Raw genomic sequence first — 21,611 nt, forward strand, 5'->3', positions numbered from 1 at the left:
GAATCAGAATTCCAAGATTCAGATCTGGACACTAGTGCTAAGGGAAGCCAACTTAATGTGCACTTCAATTTTGCAAATGCTCTTTCTTATCTGTCCCGGTTTTAAAGCTAAATTAAATCATCTAAATGGTACTGGTTTTGAAATTGGTGCACAAAGGGAAGAATAGCATGTGAAAGTCAAGCAGACAACACTAACTTTGAAACTTGTCTGGAAACCTTCGACGGTCACCCTGAGTGCTTTAACAATGGATTTGAAGGGGCGTGTAGGTGCCAGATTAGATTCTCTCCATCTGGTTCATTCTGCATTCTTATGAGTTCCTTTCCCTGCATACTTGAAAAATAAGATATCTCAAATAGAATGTGAAAGTCATGGTTATAACTCACAAAAGTTTGTAAAAAATGTAAAACTTCCTTCTCTTTGCTCCAGTGGGTGAGTTGTAGATTCAGTCAATAATTTAGTAAACATTAAACAAGAACAACATAACCAGCCATATATGCATGCACAAAACTAAATATTTAAATTTCCAATACACTCATGTATCCATTATTGATTTAATTAAAAATTGCTCCTTGAGTGGCAGCCACCAACTGCTGGACTAATTAAAAGGATGGAAATCATAGCCATATCTTGGAAATCTTTAACCACGACAAGGAGAAGATGTTCTTAGTTGTAATCTTCCGAATGGATCAAAGAAAACAGCAGGAGATAATTGCACTGGCAAATATTAATTAGCTCTGCCCATATGATTTTTGATCTGTGTTTGTCTTGTCACTTGTGTAAAATTCAGCTTCCTTTGATCAATGTGTCTTAACAGAACCTTTGTCTGTTTCACCATATGCCAACCATGACGGTAATAATTACAATTTTACTGTTTAATTCTTCACTAAAATCGCTGAGTATAAAAAATTAAAGCATGATAATAGATCAATTCCACGGATATTAGAACTCACCAACAAAGTCAGAAACTGAGTCATGGCTAACATCAGGCTAGAAGCCCACTCCTGCAATCTGATGAAGTATTCCTTTGTTATTTCACCTTGCCCACCATGTATTAACACATTTGAACCAATTAGATTACACAGCTCATATGTGCTCTTCTATAGTTCATAAGTAAGCTACTCGTGGAAACAAAACCAAGTACATTAGGCCTTTCAGAATTTCTTGGAATTACTGGAAACATTACACCTAGTTGAGAAGCTTATTGAGATTTGCTTCCAACCCCTTCCCAAACAAATCCAATAGAAAACTTCCATACATGCACAATTTCATAAAATAAACTTTTTTTTTGATTAAGCACCGGGTGTCCGGGTCTCTTTGAGCCCCGACTAATCCCAGGGGTGCACAGGCCCTCGGCAAGGAGTTTCCCGCAAGTGCACCACGGGTAATTCAGGGTTTTACCCCAGTCCGATGGCCCTCAGAAATTATTTGCACCCAGTGGGTTTCGAACTTGAGACCTTGAAAGGGATCACCCCAAGGCTCAAGCCAATTACCACCAGATAAACTTAAAAACTTAAGTCATGCATTATGAAGTTTATATTTGATCTACTAGCCCTTTGAAAGTCTTGACACCTTAAAATATTCCCATTACTATGTAATTATTTATATCTCAATTATCTAATTATACTGTGTTATAGTAGTTGATGGATTGAAGCTTTTATGGAGGAGACAACCTTACCTGGCCACCTATTACATGATATAAACTAACTAAACAACTAAAGAAATAAAGCAGGCTCCTTGAAGCTGATGCATCTTCAATCACATAATAACAATAAAAAATTCATGCGTTATTGGCACCAGTTCTGAAGATAGAAAGGAGCAAATATTTAAAACTCCCACATGATTTTTTCAGATGCCTGACGTTCATCCCATAACTATGAGAAATAATGAAAGTGATAAATAGAACCTTTGTTAGCCAAATGTGTAGCAGGTTTAAAAGATTCAAAATATCCAGCTGTGCAATCACATGCTGATTTAATTAGACCATTGCTCATCTTGTCTCTCCTCCTATGGTTGTCTGCCTATAAATACCAACTCTCAAGCTTCAAGCCAACACAAGTTTTAGAAATCCCTTCATCAGAAAGAAAAACATAAGAAATGGATACTCTTTCTTCAAAACCTAATCACGTTCGATCAATCAGTTTGCCTGGGAGATCACACCCAACCACACAGAGAGTTGAAGAGGAACTAAACAAGCTCAAATCATTGGAAGTATCAGTTGCACCAGCAGCTGTGAGCAACGGTCTACTCGGTTTGGAGAAATTGTACTAGTGCATAGATGATCTTTTCAACTTACCTCAAACCCTTCAAGCCCTCTCCCAGAGTCTACATGAAAAATGGCTTGACAATTTATTGGATAAATCAGTGGGGCTTCTTGATCTTTGTGGCACAATAAGGGAACTTGTCTCACAATGTAAAGAAAATGTAAGAGATCTTCAATCCTCTCTCAGAAGGAGAAAAGGAGATTTAACTATAGATGACAGCATTGAAAGATTTACCTCTTTCATCAAGAAGATCAAGAGGGACGCCAAAAGATTAGTCTCGGCTTTGAAGCAAATGGATCAAGAGACAGCAGTATCGGTCTTGCTAGATGCAGATCAAGATACAGTAGCTGTGATTAGAGCACTAAAAGAAGCTAATTCAGTATGCATTTCAACTTTCCAAATGCTCTTGTCCTTCTTGTGTGTGCCCCTTTTGAAGCCTAAGCCATCTAAATGGTCACTGCTTTCAAGAATGGTAAACAAAGAAAGAATAGCACCACTAGTCCTGGAAGAAAACATGAGCTTAGAAACCAGGCTCGAAAGCTTTGAGGCTAATCTTGTCAGCTTCGAAGATGGATTGGAAGCAACATTTAGATGCCTGATTAGATCTAGAAGCTCACTACTGAATGTTTTCTCCTGCTAATCTGGCAGTTGATATTCCATATACTCTAAATTGTATATAACAGTTTTGTAGTTATGTAAAAATGTGCCATCTTCAGGTGATTGAGTATACATCAATTTCATGTCTCTTTCTCTCTCTATATCTATATAGTATATATGGACTATGGAGTGTGCATGAATATCGCCATAAACACTGTTAGCAGGAATATAATTCAATACCTGAAATGGAGTCCAAATTTAACAGGTTATGCCTAGATTTGCAGTATATAGAGAGAGTTTTGCAGTATTTTTTGAAATCTGATGTCAGGTTAAGTTTTATCTGGAAAATAGTTTTAAGTTGTAGTGCATAAATTAACGAAGTCTCACAACAAACGCAATGCCAGGATGAGAAAACTGAAGATATTACTCTACCTATGATACTAGATATGTTGAGGGGTCAAAAAGAGAATACCTAGCATGAACAGATAGGAAGGTCTTGGGTGAAGGAGAATACCTATCATGAACAGACAAGGTCTAGGGTGCAACCAAGGTAGCACTGCTTACAATCAACATCAAAAGCCAACTAAGGTATTGTGCATCTAAATAAGGGGGTACAGTAAATAGCTTTCTCACACAAACATGAGGGCAAATATATATTTCTCAGTTCTTAGCTCATGATGAGCTGATGAGTAGGCATTTTGAACCATTGATTCTGCTTTGAAAGGCGCTAGTCAACATTTCCAATTTACTGAAATAAGATTTCATGAATCACACCTTGATGATAACATCCATCCTTGTGGACGAAAAGACATATTAACAAAAGAAACACAACAATGGGGATGGGGTCTGTCTCAGATACCAGGTTAAGAAAATGGACCTTCGGCCTTACTCAACCTGGAAAGCTAACTCATGAGGTATGGATTTTCAAAGACATAAGAAGACAACAAGCCCGTTCTATGAACCAATGTGGGGCCACTTGACAGTGACTATACTACATATATGAGACTTTATTTTGATATTTATTCCTAGAAATGAAGCATCTTGAATAAGCAATGCACATATATGAGACTTTATTTTGATGTTTATAAGACTCATTCCTAGAAGTGAAGCATCTTGAATAAGCAACGTCCGAATAGGAAACAAATGATATTACTAGAAGTAAGACAGAAATTATTGTGATGATATGTTTAACAAAATAAATAAAGCATAGGAAGAAGAAGTCCAACTAACCTACTAGAAAGAAGTTACGCGGAAAGTTTGTCTTCTTTTATGTCCTTTTGTTGTCTACATTATTTAGAAAAGGCATAAGCTTCTACCAATAGAACCCTATATGTTTCAATGAAACGTCAAAGACAATAACCATGAAAAGTTCACAAGAGCAATGACAAATTCTTTGAAGTCAAAAACTCAACCACCTCACTCGATCAATTATTTTGCGTTCCAAATCCCATTGTAGCAGTCTAAGGATTGAAGAAGAATGAGGGAAGATCAAGGCATTTGAAGCATCATCCCAAACAACAGCAAGGACAAATTGGAGAAGTATATTACACCTATAGACGTCACTGAAATGTTTGGATGAGTTCCTCACGCAGCCATCAAAACAGCAAGCCATGTTTACGTATTTACTCTAGCATGATATGGACTTCATATCAGAGACAAGGAACAAGTCAAAGATGCAGTTTGCTCTTGCAGGAAAAAGAGAGATTTGAGCATTGAGCGCACTGCAAAATGTGTGACATATAGGAAGAACAGGAGAAAGGTTGTCAAAAAGTTGGTCAAAAAATATTTGAGGCAAGTTGACAGTGTAGTTAAGGATTTGGTACCAAAAAAAGTCGGGTCCTCACCATATGTACAGTACACCATGATGATAGTATTGAGCGAAGTAAGAGTAACTAGCACTTCCGTTTTCCGATCTGTGTCATTATTGTCAGAACCAGTTCTGTGCCTAATTAAAGCAGATAGTCAATGGATAAAGATCCATGCACAAAGGAAGTCTAGCAAGTGAACTCCAAAAGAAGATAACAGCAATGAGCTTTAGACACTGCACTCTGTAGCTTATCAGATAGGCAATGAACAAATTGCAAAATAACAGAATCTGGTTTGGAGAAAGCAAATAGGAGACATTTCAGACTAAGGTTCAAAACATTGAGAACCGCATACAGACTAAAACAGTCTATCTTCCGGAGCTTAATCCATCAAGAACCTTAACATTGTTTCTTCTTAAGATCAATGTTGTATATTCTTGTCAAAAAAGAATGTTGTTTATTCATTCCCCCTGAAACTACCTTCTTGATAGGATCAATGATGGAACAAAAGCTATCACTATGTAAAATTAAAGAGAAACATTGGTGAACTCATCCTCGAGCTTTGATAATAAGAGAAAACTCAAAAAGCAGTGATCTTGAAAAGAAAATGAACGTCATACACATATACACAGAATTTCTACCCTATGGCCTAGCCCCCTGATAAAGGGACTTTTATCAACTTACTCGAAGCATCATAGACTCAATCCAATATTACCTTACTGTATCAACAACAAGAAAATGAAAAGGAAAGAAAGATGAACATACGCGAAGTTGTACCAAAAACTGCAAAAACATAGTAAATGGACCAGAGAATAACAAAGGAATTTAAGGTTCGAAGATACCCCTTTTAAGTGATACATTCACTTCTCAAAGATGAGCAAAGAATACATTTTTAAGTCTACCGGAGCAAGAACTATACTAACCTATTGAAGCTCACCGGCAAACAAAAGACATCATTTCCATCATTGTTTTTGCACAGAAACGATCCCCAAGCCAAATGTATCTCTTTTTTATTTTGACACCAACCAGTACTACTAAAACATAGACAAGGCAAGTAGTGCATGGACTAACTTATGTCCATCTCAAAAACTTAAAACCCATTTTTGGGAACTAAATAAACTCTAGCCTTAACAACAGATCCATTTCCAAGCTTAAACCCGAGACTAACAGGAAACCCGACAACTAGACCCATTCTCCCTCCTATCCCCATGGAAATGGAATACTTCACCACACTTTCCATGTACTTTGGGTGAAACTCCGATCCATTGCTGGCGTCAAAATGACTTGGCGGAGGATCCAAAGAAAAGGCCAGCAAATGCAGCAGCCAAACAGCCTTTGCTAGTCCAAGAAACTCCCCATAAAACTGACTCCTTGGATGGTTCCCAGCTAGTACCTGACGTCTCTGCTCCAAATCACCAAACAGCGACTCCTCCATTTTGGGGTGCACAATGGCTAAATACTTCTTGAAACAGAAGTTCCCAAAACTACAAGTTGGAAGAATTCCAAGAAGTTCCATTGGATCCATTGCTTTCATGTCCCTGTACTGTGTAAAACACTCACGACGATGCTGCTCTGGGTTGAGCAGTGATGACAAGGTTCCATCCATGTAGAACGTCTCGTGATCGAATCCTTGGAACATTTTGCGGTTCACATAAGATTCCAGTGCGTATTTCGCGTGGTTGGGTCCCACAATTGAATCTGCTGTAGGTGTAGTGGTGTTGGATGAAGCAGCTTCAATGGATCTAACTGCAGCCGCAATGTCCCAGTGGGCAGACCGCATTAAAGAGAGGAGCATACTCGTAAAGGATTTCGAAGCTTCTTTAACTAAGCTCACTGTAGTTTCGAACAGGTCAGGTGCTGGCGACATATTAACTGGAGCAGCTTGACTGGTGCAAGTAGCTTTTCGTTTCGACTTGCTTTTTTTCCCATTACTATTAAGCGACGTCGCGGTTTTTAACTTTTCTTTCAAATCATCGATCTCATTTTCTTTTGCTTTTACTTGTTGCCTCAATTCGTCGACTGCTGATTCATACGGAGCCACCACTTCTCTCAAAGTCGCTGCGCCGACTCTCCATTCTCCTCTTCCACTGCTTGCATTTCGCCGGTATCTTTCCCTCAATACACCAAGCCTTTTCAGTTCAGATATCACAGCCACGTCAGCCACGCGCATTCTGTCTTGATCCCAAGGACAATGAGCCTCCTGTAGACTAACGTAAGCCTTCTTCATTGCCGACACAGAGTCGAACACTTCACCTAAGAGCATTTCCATTTCAATTACTTTCTCAGTTCTTGGCTCATCCTTTTTTAACTCAAGATTTTGGAATTTTTCTACATAAGGTGTGTCTTGTTCTTCTTCTTCTTCTTCTTCGTCTTGGGTAGTGTACTTGTCATCTTCGGATTCGTCACCGTTTGAGATGTGGGCGTCAATGCGGGTGGAGGAAAGTGGGCTGAGCAAGCAAGAAGCAGTGACACGTTGGATCAGATCCGAGAAATTGGAGACCTTGTTGGCCATTTTCGGAACTCTGTAGTAACTTTTGGATCACAAGTGGAGAGAAGACTGACAGTCCACGATGATATGGTCAGAATGAGCCAGGAACTTAAGAGATTCACAAGTTTAGTTATTTACATTTAGGACCACTTTATTTTACAATTTAGCCACTCCAGTTATTCCTATCTTTTACAGAAAATAGTCAAATGTCTGCTCGTTTGCTAGGATGTCTAAAATAGTTTATGTGGTTGATATTTTGGGGCATGTATAACTATTACATAGATTATTTAACGGAAAAGGGCCAAAATTACCTTTGAACTTTAGAAAATAGTTCATTCATACCCTTCGTTATGCTTTAGGGTCAATTATACCCTTACCGTTATATTATGGGGTCAATTATACCCTTATGTCTAACAGCTGCCACGTGGCATCATCCCAGCCCTTCAAAATTATTTTCCCCTCAAATAATTTTTTACCCACTAAAATAATCCAATCCGACTCGATTTTTTTTTCCAGCCAAAGTGATACGGACCCAACCCATTACCCCTTGGCTGGAAAAAAAAATTGGGTCCGATTAGATTATTTTAGTAGGTAAAAAATTATTTGAGGGGAAAAAATAATTTTGAAGGGCTGGGATGATGCCACGTGACAGCTGTTAGACATAAGGGTATAATTGACCCCATAGTATAACGGTAAGGGTATAATTAGCCCTAAAGTATAACGAAGGGTATGGATGAATTATTTTTCAAAGTTCAGGGGTAATTTTAGCCCTTTTCCGATTATTTAATACACCAAAGGATGTATTATCTTATCTCACCATCATCATGGGATAATTTATCCATAGATAAAAAAACTAAAATGACAAATTTAGCCTTGTTTTGTTCCAAGAAACCAAGCATCTAAGGGTATAATTGTAACAAATTATTTCTTAAATTTTAAAAATAAATAAATATTCAAATGTTATCTTTTTAGTGCAATGAACTAAACACCCAATAAAAATAATCCCTATATTACTAATCCCTACATTACTAATTCCTGCGTTATTAATCCATGTATAACTTGTCTTTGAACCAAACGAACCCTTAATGTATGTACTTTATCTCATATTTGTCCTTCATTTATCTTCTGACTCATAAATAATCCTAACTTTATCCTTTATCTCGAATTACTTCTGAGCAATTACAAAAATCAAAATATGCATGTCTCACTAATGGTGAAAGCCACGTAGAGATGTATTTAAACTTATCTAATTGTTCATGGGTATATTTAGATTTTTTTAATTGCTCGGGGGTATATTAGATCTTTTGAATTTTCAAGTGCATACTTCAAATTATTGTGTTTAACTAGTTTTCGAACATACTATAATTAGTATAACATTTTAAAATGGTATAAAGAGTATTAAAATATAAGTTTCACGAAATTTGAAAGGAAAAATACAAGCGCGAACTGATGAATGGTAAACCTATTTAATAGAGGATACCTAGGGGTATTTATGTAATATGTAAATATTACTCCTATATATATATGAGGTCATGACACCCATAAGGGTGTGGAGTATTATTATTTTCACATGGTATCAAGAGCCACGTTATTCTAGGGTTAATTTTTTTTTTCCTTTCTTCTTTCCGCAGCCCTAGCCACTGCTTCCGCCCAGTTCCATGGCGTCTTCTGCACCTTCTTCTTCCACGGTTTCAGCCACTGCTGAGTCTGTCTTGTCCACGCCTCTTTCTTCACCTTTGTCGTCGGTGCCGCTGCCTGTTCATGGCGCCTGTTGACACCCAATTTTGTCCCGCCTCTCCTCCGAAATACCTATTTACGCTTTTAATATTTTTAGAAAAATTAAAATATATATATTTATTTTTTACTATAATTATTAGTCTCTTATCAATATCGGCATTTCATTATTCTATACAGTTACTAGCCATTATTATTATTATTATTATTATTATTATTATTATTATTACTATTATTATTATTATTATTATTCACATCTTTATCATTTCAGCACATTTTACCAGCTTACGCACACGCATCGCATTTATCTTTGCATAATTAAATAATAGTATTTATTTTACTGGGGATTTTCGAAATATTATTGCACGGCTATTACAACGCCATTTTTTATCTGAGCATTAATGATTGCATGTCTTATATCGAGTAATATTTTAACACAAGTTATTTAAATAGGTCTTTTATTTAAAATGTAGTAGCCCAACCAACTCATACTATTTTCGGATCAATTCACAAAATCAGTCCACATTTTTAAATTTACCAGCCCATTGTTAATTCATCCCAACCCAAGTCAAAGCCCAATCAACAACATTATTTTCGGACTAGCCCATTATCACTTAAAATAAAATCTAGCCCATTCATTTAATACCAGTCCAAAAGAAATTGACCCAACCCACAAATTTCGGATCCGACCCGGTCCAGCTCATCACCTACGCTCCCTCCGCTCCTCTTTTTCCTTTCATTCTCGTCACTTTCCAGCCGCCCCCATCCCTTCACCTCTCCCTCTCTTTCATCATCTTCCCGCTCCCTCTCTCTTCTCCCCTCTTCTCCGCTCCCCCCACTTGTTCCTGTTCCCCACCACCACCGCCTACGTCCGCTCCCACTTCCCTCTGTTCCCCACTTTCCCCTGCCCCCTCGCTCCTCTCTCTCTTCCTCAAAAAAAAAAAACGAAAACCCTAGCCCCAAATCCTAAAAAATCTAGCTATAAATAATCGTTCCTAGAATGAACACAGGGGATTTTTTCGATTGAGGAAATTACCGTAAGAAAGAAAGGATCTTTGATTCAAAAGGTCCCCAAGAACAGCTTGTTTAGACGGAGAAACCCCCTGAAAATTAAGGCTTGAAATCGCAGAAATCGGGAAGGGATTAAGTCTTGAAACCCGAAATCCTTTGAAAAGAATAGGTGTTCCATTTTCCATAAAATCCCTAAAATATTAGCTCCATTGGAAGTTGCAGTATTTTTTTTAAAATATCGAGTCGAAAAGATCTAAATTCTTTTTTTTTTTTTGGTTTCCTTTACCCCGGATATTGGTTCGAATCTATGCGAGTTCGAAGTTTTTGTTGTTCGAGGTAGTTCGAGACCTTCGCCTCACTTCGCTGCACTCAAAAAAGGTAATATCCCCTTTCGTCTTAATTTTACTTGTTTAGATTAATTCAGTTAAGATTAATGTTGGGTTGCTGATTTGTAGTGTATGATTCTCTTCTTCGTCTTAACATTATGTTTATCATTTTAATTCTGTATTTCTCAATCTGTGCGAAATATTTAGTTGTAATTTTATTAAAGTTAAGTAATTAATTGGCTTTACTCTCATATGTCAAGTCTGCTTGCTGTTTGTTCAGTTTGAACAAGTTTAGTTTAAGATGGTATAGTGTCAAGTAACTCAAGGATAGAGATTAAGGTACAGTTTTAAGCTTACGTATTGGTTTAGTAAAGCTATTAGAATGTAAAAGCTCTAGTTTGGATAAGTGTGTTCATATGAATATAGCCAAGGACTAGGTGATTTAAGTTCCAAAATGATCATTGCTGAACCATATTTATATCCCTATAATCAAGCAGGCATGTATGTCTATGTGTGTGTTATTTGAGGATTTTGAAGCCCATGATAGTGTTCTTTTCCTCTGTTTTGAAATGGTTTCTTGTGTTTTTCCCTTAAAAGTTAGCGGCTAAACGCCTACTTTGGTTTTAGTTTCGGGTAAGCATTAGAGTTCTCCAGTGCTGAAAATTGAAGCATTTTAGTGCTCTGTTGCTTTTGCTTGATATATACCCTTACCATTAAATGAGCTTAGGGATGTGCGTGTTTTGTTTTGAGGCCTCACCATAAAGCTGTTTTTGCCGTGCTTGAAATGCTTTCTTGTCTCGAAAATGTCATCAGCCAAAAGATTACTACTTTAGTATTAGTTTGGGTAATCATTTGAGTTATCAATGCTGAAGAAAAAATGAGATATGGGAAGAGCATTGAAAGAAATAGTCATTATTGTCGCCTTTATGATTGTGAATTATGATCCATGAAACTAGGATATGTTGATGGGATAAGGAATATTGAAATGAACAGGTGAATAAAAATAAATGAAAAGAAACTGGAATTGTCTGGCTGGTTCTTTCTAAACCAGTGTGTGTCAACTTTTTCTCTTCTCTCAATCATGGTTGTAAAAAGCTTATGTTTTCCTGGAAATCTGAATCTATATGAGCTGTTTTGTATGTTAATGATGCTGTTATTCCAATTAAGTATGCATATGTCGAATGAAGTCCTGTCTAAATCATGATTTCTTATTTGGAAAGTCCAAATTTGTTTGTAGAAGGTCCGGCAGAGTCGAACTGTGATCGTAATGGTCTGAAATGTGATTTGCGTATAAATGATAGGCTCTTCTTTTAAGCCATTTATTTGCCTTGAGCATTGAAACAGAATGGAAATTATGGTGAATAAATATATACATCTCTTAAGTGTAAATATCTTGTTCAACAGATTTCAACAGAACCAGTAGTTCCAGTACTTTTTTTTGACATCAGAAAATTCACTTTGAACCAAGTAGAACTTCTAGGAATCATTTCATCTATGGATTATTGTTAGCTCTTTTTGTATTTCCCACATCATGTTGTATAAGCTAGAAATGACATGTGAAGATTCTCTCTTTTCCAGTCAACTGCTGCTGGTAGGTTTTAAAACAATAATAAAAATGACTCTAAATTCTAAGTCTTTAAATTTCGGACTGATCTGTTGCTGCTTGATAAATTCATTGTTATGGCTTATTGTTTTGGTTGCTGAGTCTTAAAAGGAAGAGCAAAGTTTAACCAGAGATGGGATCTTGAATCTTAAAATCACTAAAAATGAATCATCTGATCACTGATCGCTTAAAGTCTCTACCCTTCAAGAGCAAGACTGATTTCCTGTCCTTTGCCATATCTTTTAGTTTATAGCATGTGCAAGTCTTGAAGTTACTTATACATTTCTTGGTATCATTTTGAACCTAGCTAAAACTTGATGTTGTTCTTATATCATGCCTGAATAATTGAACCTGTCTGCTGGTGTTTTTACCAAAACATGATTAGTTGAATAAAATGTTAAGTTAAATGAGTGATGAGTTTATCTAAGATTGGTATAAAGCCTATTTGATCATTTGTTGACTTAGACTGATAGAGTGTGATATGATTAAGAAAAAATCCTGGTCTAATTTGGAGTAAGCTTAAAATGTCATCCGTGATAACGATATATAGTGTCATTACGTATGCTTAAGAGTTAGTTTAAAGTGGGACCTGAGTATGCTGAATTTGTCTTAATGTGGTTGTTCCTATATGTGGCTGCCTGTTACTATTGTTTACTACAACATACCACCGACGGTTTGCTGTTTATCTGTTTGAGTTACTACTGCCATATATCGCTTTTGAAGGCAAAAGAAACTTATTGTTTGAAACCAAACCTATATCTGGGGCCATGTCTTTGGCTAGACATTGTTTTGACTATTGTTGGTTGTTGCTCAATTGTTATGGGCTGCTGCTCAGTTACTCTTATGGCTGTTGAAACTCACTTTGTGGCACTTCCCTGTTGCACTTTATGTTACTTTGCTGCTGTTCATTGCTGCTACCTAAGGCTGCTACTTGGTTCTGCTTGCTGGTGTTATTTCTTGCTAAAAAATGAACAGATCACTATACTAAAAAAATAAAAATAAAAAAATGAACACATCCTGTACTTGGTCAAAGATCGTTGATTCGAACGTGATACTACGCTTGGGTCGATGAAGAGTTGTCTAACTTGAGGCCTCGCTTTTAAAAGAGCGGATTTCTATACTTGATATTATTGAAAGGAACAAATATTCTACTGAAAAGAACAATACTATATTTGATCCATACTACAAATTTTAGTAAGCAGCTGCGTCCATTTACTGCAATGTCTTGTATATGAGTGTTTCGATACAGTTGATGCAAATCGCTGTTGCAATTTTAAGTTTGCAACTCTGCACTTGGTTTTGGCAAATCCTACGTCGTAGTATAATAAATTCTGTATTTCAGTTATTTGTTGATCTAGATAATACTATCAAAGCTCGATAATGTATACGCGCACGCCATGTACTGTTATGTTTATAAGATATATATGCATATACACTAGATATACATCTAATATACACAATCTACCAATCTGTTTCGAGTTTATTTTTTTTTACGTCTAGTCTTATTATTGATTATATACTAATCCTTTTCCTTTCATTTTTTGCATGATCACCGCATACGAGTCCGAGGGACTCGTTCTTCTTCCATATTCGGGGTTGGGCTAAAAGCCCAACAAAACCATCTCCGCCCAGCCCCAATCCGCAGCAAAAACCCAAAAGGAAGAAAAAATGGAAATTCTGGGCCAAGGCCCAATAGCGTGGACAGTTCCCAGCAGTAAAAAAAAATGGGCTGGCCCAGTCGATATTTATTTACCTCTTTTTTTTTTTTTTTGTGCATATTAATTTGTGTTATGCAACTAACTCTTTGCTTGTTTTGTTTTCTTAATTTAGATGAATCCTAATGAATTAATAGGTTTAGTTTTAGTAATGGGTATGTTTAGTTTAAGGAAGACTAACAATTAATGCCATAAGTTATTCTCTTCTTTTCATGCTTTTATTTTATTTGAAATAATCGATTTGCAAAATGACATGACTATATATTTTAAGTAAAGGGAATCACATTTTTATCATAAACGTTCCAAAACATCACTAATATGCAAATATAAGTTTAAATATATTCTATGAATAATTTTTCAAAGTTTATACAATAATATACTTCTTTTAGCCAAGTATAGTTAATATAAAAGAACGAAAACTCATACCCTATCCATCACATTTTAAAGAAAATGAGTTTAGGTATTTTACATCACCATATTGATATAATACAAAATTTTGTCCAAAGTTCACATTTTGCTATAGCGAGTTGTTATATTTTTTGCAAGTCTTATTGTCAAAAACATCATTACATTTTCATACAAGGTTTTAGCATGTCCAAGTTTTATTTTAAATAAGCCTTTAAAATCTTCTTTTATGCAATACATCATATTTTCTACAAGTATTATTTCAAACGACATCATTATTACTTTCATATAAAATCTTAGCAACATTTTAAGCTTTATTTAAATAGCATCTAAAATCATCTTTTATGCAAACTATCTTTTATAAGTTTTATTTCTAAATAGCATTTGATTTAAAGCCTTAGTAATATTTACGAGTTTATTTAAAATGGCATTCAAAGTCCTCTTTTATATAAATTTTCATCTTAATTAATTAACCTAAGTTTGGTCGGATAACCGTAAGTTAACGGATTCTAAAGGATGCCTAACCCCTTCCCTTTAGGATAATATAGAGCCCTTACCTAGAATCACACTGGTTAAGCAGACTATTAACGGAGGTTTAGTTTTAACTTTGCCTTAGTTAACATCTAGGTGTCCTAATTTACCGTCAAATTAATTAGGTGGCGACTCCTTAAAACGAAAAGAACAGGAATCACCAATACGTCATACTCCCTAAATCCATCCGGGTTAAAATGGGGTGTGACAGCGCCACCACCATGTCGCTGTCCTTTACGACTGGCAGCCCTCGTGTCTCTTCGTTTCCTCTGCGACCAGGTATCAGAGAGCAATACTCGACAAATTTTTCATGGACTCCAACACGGTCTGTGGCTCCTTCTCCTCTCTTTCAGACCAGTCAGTTTGAGCGTGGTACCTTCTATGGGGGCTCGACGTTTGCTTCTCATCCAGGTTTCGTCTCCCAGCCACCCCCGTCTTCTGGCCTTGCCTCTCTCGCTGCTGGTCTCGAGCCATCTAAATTTAATGTCAAGAATTTTGTTACTACTATTCTCACTGTTGTTGAGGATTATTTACCATGGCGTACACAATTTGAATCGTTTCTTTTTGCTCATGGGCTGCTTGGCATGATTGATGGTTCCTTTCTGAAGCCTCCTATTTATATATTGGACGCTCATCATCGTGAGATTGGCAATACTGAGTATCATCATTGGATACGCATTGATCAAATTGTTCGTGTGTGTCTTTTTGCTACGTTGTCTAAAGAGACTTTAGTGGATGTACATGATCTTAAACACTCGACGATGATTTGGGAGCGCTTACAGTCTCGGTTTATGAATGCAAGTATGGCACGGTCTATGGAGTTGAAACGTATGTTGTCTCATGTCGAGAAAGGCGAGACTCAGTCTATGGAGGCGTATCTTCGTCAGATTAAACTGATAGCTGATTCTCTTGCTGCTATCAATTCTCCTGTGTCGAATAAAGATTTGATTGAATACACCGTATTGGGTCTTGGTGAGGATTATGAATCCTTCATTACTGGAGTTACTCATTTTTCCGGGGCGACGTCTTTTGATGAGCTACGCTCAATGCTACTAGTTCAAGAACAACGGGTGAATTTCAAGAAGAACAGGGACCATGGGCTGGTGACTCATCAAGCGTTTGCTGCAAGTACTTTGTATGCTCCTTCCAACACCACCTTCTCTACTTCTAACAACCATCACCATAAAAAACAATACAATAAATCTAATGGTAAAGGACGAGGGGGTTGGCGTGGCAGTCGTGGAGGCCGTGGAGGCCGCGGGCGTGGTCGCAGTCACGGTGGCCAGCAACACGGGCAGCAGCAAGGGGGTGTCTCGGGGCCACATCAAAGTGCACCAACTCAGAATACTCAAGGCGGTATGGCAGTTTGTAATTCAGCTTTAGCATCTAAGAGTATTTTGGCCCCAACTTCCTGTGGTACTAACCGTATTTTTGCAGGTCATTCTAATGTTGAGGGGGTGTTTGGGACTAATACTCCTCTTGTAGTTTGTCAAATATGTTATCATCCAGGTCACTCAGCAATTTCTTGTCCATCCCGTTATGCTCAGACGTCGTCTACGTCAGCTTTTGCTGCACTTCCTACGGGCGAGAATGACACTACTACTTGGTTTCCTGATTCAGGAGCATCTTCCCACATGACCCATGATCAAGGTATTTTAACGAATAAATCTCTTTACTCTGGCCAAGTTCAAATTCAGGTTGCAAATGGTACTAAAGTCCCTATTAAATATATTGGTGATGCCTCTTTAAACTCCAACAATAAATCTTTGAAGTTAAACTCTGTTTATCATGTTCCCCAACTTAAATTTAATTTAATATCGGTTCACAAATTGTGCAAAGATAATAATTGTACTGTGAGTTTTGACGAGCATCATGTTTTTGTTAAGGACAACCACTCGGGGGAGGTGCTACTCAAGGCTACTAGTCAGGGGAGTCTATACCCGATCACCATCACCAGTCGTTCTACTCCGCAAATAGCTCTTTTGACAACCTCCATTCCTGGTCCAACCTGGCATCGTCGACTTGGTCACTGTGGAGATAGAGTTCTAGACACACTTAGGAAAAATAAAGCTATTGTTTGTGCAACTAGTTTTATTCATGATTGTGTTCCATGTCGTTTAGGAAAATCTCATCGTCTTCCGTTTAAAGATGTCATTCATTTGTGTGATAAACCTTTGCAAATTGTTCATTCTTATTTATGGCAATCTACTATTGCATCACATCTTGGGTACAAATATTATGTTTGTTTTGTGGATGATTATTCTCGCTACTCTTGGATTTATCCTTTAAAACGAAAGTCTGATGTTTACCAACATTTTGTTTTCTTTCAAAAGTTAGTTGATAATTTATTTGATACAAAAATAAAACATTTTCAGAGTGATGGAGGGCGTGAGTTTGATAATGGTCCTTTAATTAACCATTTTTTACATAATGGTATTTCCTTTCGAAAATCATGCCCGAACACCCAGGCACAAAATGGAGTGGCCGAACGCAAACATCAACATATCATTGAGTTAGCCCGAACAATGCTCATTGCAGCCTCACTACCTGCTCAATTATGGGTCGATGCTGCTTATACGGCCACTTATATAATAAATCGATTGCCCACTCCAGTTTTGCATGGTGTATCACCTTATGAAACATTATTTAAACGGGTTCCAGACTATAATTTCCTACGTGTCTTTGGCAGTCAGTGTTTTCCTAATTTTCCTGCTAAACCATCTAACAAGTTAGCTCCTCGGTCAGTGTCATGTGTTTTCATTGGTTATGCTCCCGGTTATAAGGGTTATAGGTGTTTGGATCCACTTACGGGTCGGGTATATGTGAGTCGGGATGTTGGATTTCATGAGTCCGTCTATCCATATCGCACCTTAGTGTCGAGTCAACCATCCAGAGTCATTGGGAGTAGTGATTCGGACCCTTCCCTTCTATCTTTCTCCCAATCCCCGACCAATGTGGCTCCCACCATTTCCGTCGGTGACCACTCTGTTTCCGATCGCACCAGTCCGTCTAACCCATCCCCTAGTTCGCCGTCGTTGTCCAGCCCATCTAGTGGTCGTCTTAGTCCACCTCCACTTTCTACTCCACTGCAGCAGCCATCTCCTCCGTCTCCTCGGGCATTGTCGCATCCCAGTCCACCTTTGCAGCCCAGTCCACAAGTCCCACCTAGCCAATACCTTGTTGGGTCGTCTTCCCCGCTTGTGCCCTCTTCCGAGCCCCAACTTCAGCAGCCCATTTCTGTTCCTTCTGATACCGTCGACCACCAGCCTGTCGCCTCTCCTTTGGGTGGCATCTTTGTTCCACCATCTTCTACCAATGTTCATGCAATGCGGACCCGAGCTAAAGATTGAATTTTCAAACCAAATACTCTATTGAACCTTAACACTATTGAGTATAAAAAAGAACCGACTTGTTTCTCGCAAGCTAATAAAGTGCCAAAGTGGCGCCAAGCCATGGCCGAGGAGTTTAATGCAATGCTCACTAATCATACATGGGACTTAGTACCATTAAATTCTAATAAAAACTTGGTTAGTACAAAATGGGTTTATACGCTAAAATGCGATGAGCATGGTAATGTGGTTCGGCCTAAGGCTCGTCTGGTTGCTCGTGGAATGCATCAAAAACCTGGTGTAGATTACACTGAGACTTTTAGCCCTGTTGTGAAATCAACTACTGTTCGGTTGGTTTTAACTCTTGCTATTTCTTTTGGTTGGGTTATTAGGCAATTGGATGTTAAGAATGCCTTCTTACATGGGACACTGTTAGAGGAAGTGTATATGGAACAACCTAAGGGATTTGTTCACCCTGATTTTCCTGATCATGTTTGTCGTCTCCGAAAGTCCATCTATGGTCTTAAACAAGCTCCAAGAGCTTGGTATCATCGGTTTAGTAGTTTCTTGTTGCAGCAGGGCTTCTTTTGTGCACAATCTGATAATTCTCTCTTCATTTTTCGTAAGGGCAAATTCATTCTTTATCTTCTTTTATATGTTGATGATATCATTCTTACGGGAAATTCTACTCCTTTAATTACCAAGTTTATTTATGTTTTGGCCAAGGAGTTTGCTATGAAAGATTTGGGGAATTTGCATTTCTTTCTTGGGGTGCAAGCCGTGCGTAAGTCTTCTGGCTTATTTTTATGTCAACACAAGTATGTTAAGGATCTTCTTCGTAAATTCAACCTTCATACGGCTAAGCCAGTACGTACTCCTCTTCCCAGTCGTACCACTTTGTCTCTCACCGATGGTGAGTTATTGTCACGACCCAACCCCGTAGGCCGCGACTAGTGTCCGTGCTGGACACCCATACGTACCCAATAACCCAAACCAACATATTAACAGAATATATCAATACAATGATCAATTGGCACTGCTAGTTGTCACAGATGAACAGTTATAGCACAAGGAAGCCGATAAGGCTATCACAGATCATATCAACCCAAAACATATACAGAACCCACACAAGTATGTCTACAGACCTTTACAGAACATAACAGAATCATAAGACGGGACAGGGCCCCGTCGTACCCCTGAATATCGTACATATATATACAATAGCAGAAAAACTGTACCAAAATATGTGCTCTGGACAAAAGAGCGCTCCCAAAATAGCAGAATAAAGTCCTAGGCAGGCGGGTCAATAAATCTGTCGTCTATACCTGCGCGGCATGAAAACGCAGCCCCCGAAGAAAGGGGGTCAGTACGGAATATGTACTGAATATGTAAAGCCCGAAGTACAGAAACAAAATCATAGTCAAAACAGAATTTGCAGAAAATGAGTGTAATATCCAGATTATCAAATGCATATTTCCAAAACATAATGAACGTATGCAGAAACATATGCCATATCATATCTGGCCCCCGTCAAGGGACACGGTGAACAGAACGTGGTCGCCACCCCGACACTGGCGCCACAACACATCATGCTCCAGAATAGGGAATAACTCCGTATCATAACATATCATATCAGATGGCCATATTAAATCATATCATGTCATATCAGAATGTGTGTACATGGCACAACATACTCCACAACCCATGTACAAGTAAACCTGCCCCCTCACATCGAGGCACGGCGAACAATGCAGTGGAATACGCTTGACAACATATCCTGGCCCGGGCTCAGTGAGGGAAACATTGAGGCATCCACGAATGGAGTAGTGAGAAACTAAATGCAATATAAAATACCATATATTTCCAGAGACTCAATAAGACATATCGAATGACAAATCGAAATAATGAAATCGGACAGAATCATAGTAAGTGTATTTCGGATGTCATAATAAGTTACGGAGAAATAATCTTTCTGAGGTCGCTTCCATATACCAAAATACTTTACAAGACTCACGGAAACTATCAAAACAATTGTCCTTTAGTAGCTAGAAGGATAGTGAAAACATTTCATTTTACATGACTCGGAAATAAATCATTAGTACAATAAGAGACAAGTCGGGAATAATGGGCCCACCTCGGGTCAACTAAAGCGATGGGCGCAAATTACGTATATTAAATCTTTGGAGTCACCTATGGAGGTTCTAGGGACATTCCCTAACTTTCAAGGCAATTTGAGAAAGTTTGCAAAATTCTTTCAACAAAGCATACAATTGGTATTCAATTCTATTGAATGAAAAAGGGACATTTTCAATCTCGGGTTTCTATGAATAGGATACTTTCTGAGGCTCAAATCCGATCCTAGTACACCTAGGACATGCCAAGAGAAGGAAAGGGATAGCTTTACATACCTTTTTCGCCCTTTACGCTAGTCCAAATTCAATTCTCGTTTCGTCAAAAATCTGCAATTGGTCACATTTACCAATTGTCAATTTCAAGTCTTTAAGTATTCAACCTTAATTCATAGTTGTCTACAGAAATTTGGGTAGCATCTCCCCTATACATATAGCCTCCCCGAGAATTTAACTCGGCCAAAACAATCAACAACAACCCAACAACAACAACAATAACTACAAAACACAATATAGCATACTAGTCCTCTTCCAACATAGTGTAATAACTTTCATTCCAACTTCACATCTCCAAACCAATTTCAATGTTTTCATAATCCTTACTAATCAAAATCATTACAATACCATTCGGAAGCATTTCATATCATTTCTACAAATATTCACAAGATATACAAAATATACAAACTTTCCACCAAAACCATAATCCATCCAAAACTTCTAATCTTCAATCTACATATTCATAACATATTTCCATCTTCCAATTTCATCAACCATAATCATAATTTGCACCTTAACAATTTCATTTTCATAATTACATAAATCTACCATAAAATCACAAAACTTCTCATAACCACTTAACAACCAATCTTTCATGCCAATATGGACTTTTATCCTTCCAAATTCACCAACTAACATAATAATTCACATTTAGAACTCCACTTCCATAATTACATAAAAACTTCATTAAAATCACATAATTTCCTATAACTATTTCCAATAATTTTCCATGCCAACTTGAACCATTTTCTTCCATTTCCAGTATAAGGTCCACCACAACTACAACTAGAATACAACATAAAATTCAACTTATCTTATTTATACAACCTTACATACACATGCAAACCCACTTTGTAAACTTCCATATTCCCATAAATTCTACTCATTTCTACATACTACAACATAAACCAACCTTCATAACATAATAAAAAGGAATTAGTTCTTACCTTTTTCTACAATCTTCTTCACTTGACCAAGTTGTCAACTTGAAGAAACAAGTGCTCTTTCTTCCAAAATAATTACACCAAGTTGTAAAGGACCCTTGAATTAGTGGGAATACCACAAGAAAATAATTTTTGGAGAAAGATTTTAAGGAGCTAATATTTGGGGGTCATGGCCGTATGCCATGTTTTTCTTTGCTCTTATTCTCTTTGTTCTTTGCTTCAAGAATGTTCTTGGTTGAAAATGAAGACTTAGCCCCTTTTATTATTAATCACATGACTAATTTAAATGGGCTTGGGTCCTTTATTAAGGACCATGGCCGGCCACCTCCTCACTTGGGCCTGATTTTTCTCTTCATTTTTTTTTGGGCCAACCCGGTTGGTCCCGAGTTGGGCCTAGCCCACTGACCTTTCGACCTTAAAACGTCCATATCTCCTTGTACCGACGTCACCTGGGGAC

The 21,611-nt window shown here is 37.7% G+C and overlaps 2 protein-coding genes across 2 annotated transcripts; one reads left to right on the top strand and one right to left on the bottom strand.

Annotated features, from left to right (window-relative positions):
* Nucleotides 1-2,094: 2,094 nt before the first annotated feature.
* On the top strand, nt 2,095-2,901 carry LOC132624635 (uncharacterized). The gene is made up of 2 exons (XM_060339383.1): nt 2,095-2,248; nt 2,363-2,901. Exons 1-2 carry the CDS (start codon nt 2,095-2,097, stop codon nt 2,899-2,901), a joined length of 693 nt encoding a protein of 230 aa, XP_060195366.1.
* Nucleotides 2,902-5,476: 2,575 nt separating this feature from the next.
* Nucleotides 5,477-7,256, bottom strand: LOC132622529 (protein GRAVITROPIC IN THE LIGHT 1). Its single transcript, XM_060337134.1, has one exon. The coding sequence runs from the start codon at nt 7,173-7,175 to the stop codon at nt 5,754-5,756; it is 1,422 nt and encodes a 473-aa protein (XP_060193117.1). The 5' UTR covers nt 7,176-7,256; the 3' UTR covers nt 5,477-5,753.
* Between the last annotated feature and the right edge of the window lie 14,355 nt (nt 7,257-21,611).

Source organism: Lycium barbarum, chromosome 12 (assembly GCF_019175385.1).
Source record: "Lycium barbarum isolate Lr01 chromosome 12, ASM1917538v2, whole genome shotgun sequence".
Lineage (NCBI taxonomy): Eukaryota > Viridiplantae > Streptophyta > Magnoliopsida > Solanales > Solanaceae > Lycium > Lycium barbarum.

What these genes read in the sequence shown, in the direction of transcription:
- LOC132622529 (XM_060337134.1), bottom strand. Translation starts at nt 7,175, where the DNA reads ATGGCCAACAAGGTCTCCAATTTCTCGGATCTGATCCAACGTGTCACT.
- LOC132624635 (XM_060339383.1), top strand. Translation starts at nt 2,095, where the DNA reads ATGGATACTCTTTCTTCAAAACCTAATCACGTTCGATCAATCAGTTTG. An exon ending in TGTGAGCAACGGTCTACTCG is followed by an intron (nt 2,249 to 2,362) that starts GTTTGGAGAAAT and finishes TGGATAAATCAG; the next exon opens with TGGGGCTTCTTGATCTTTGT.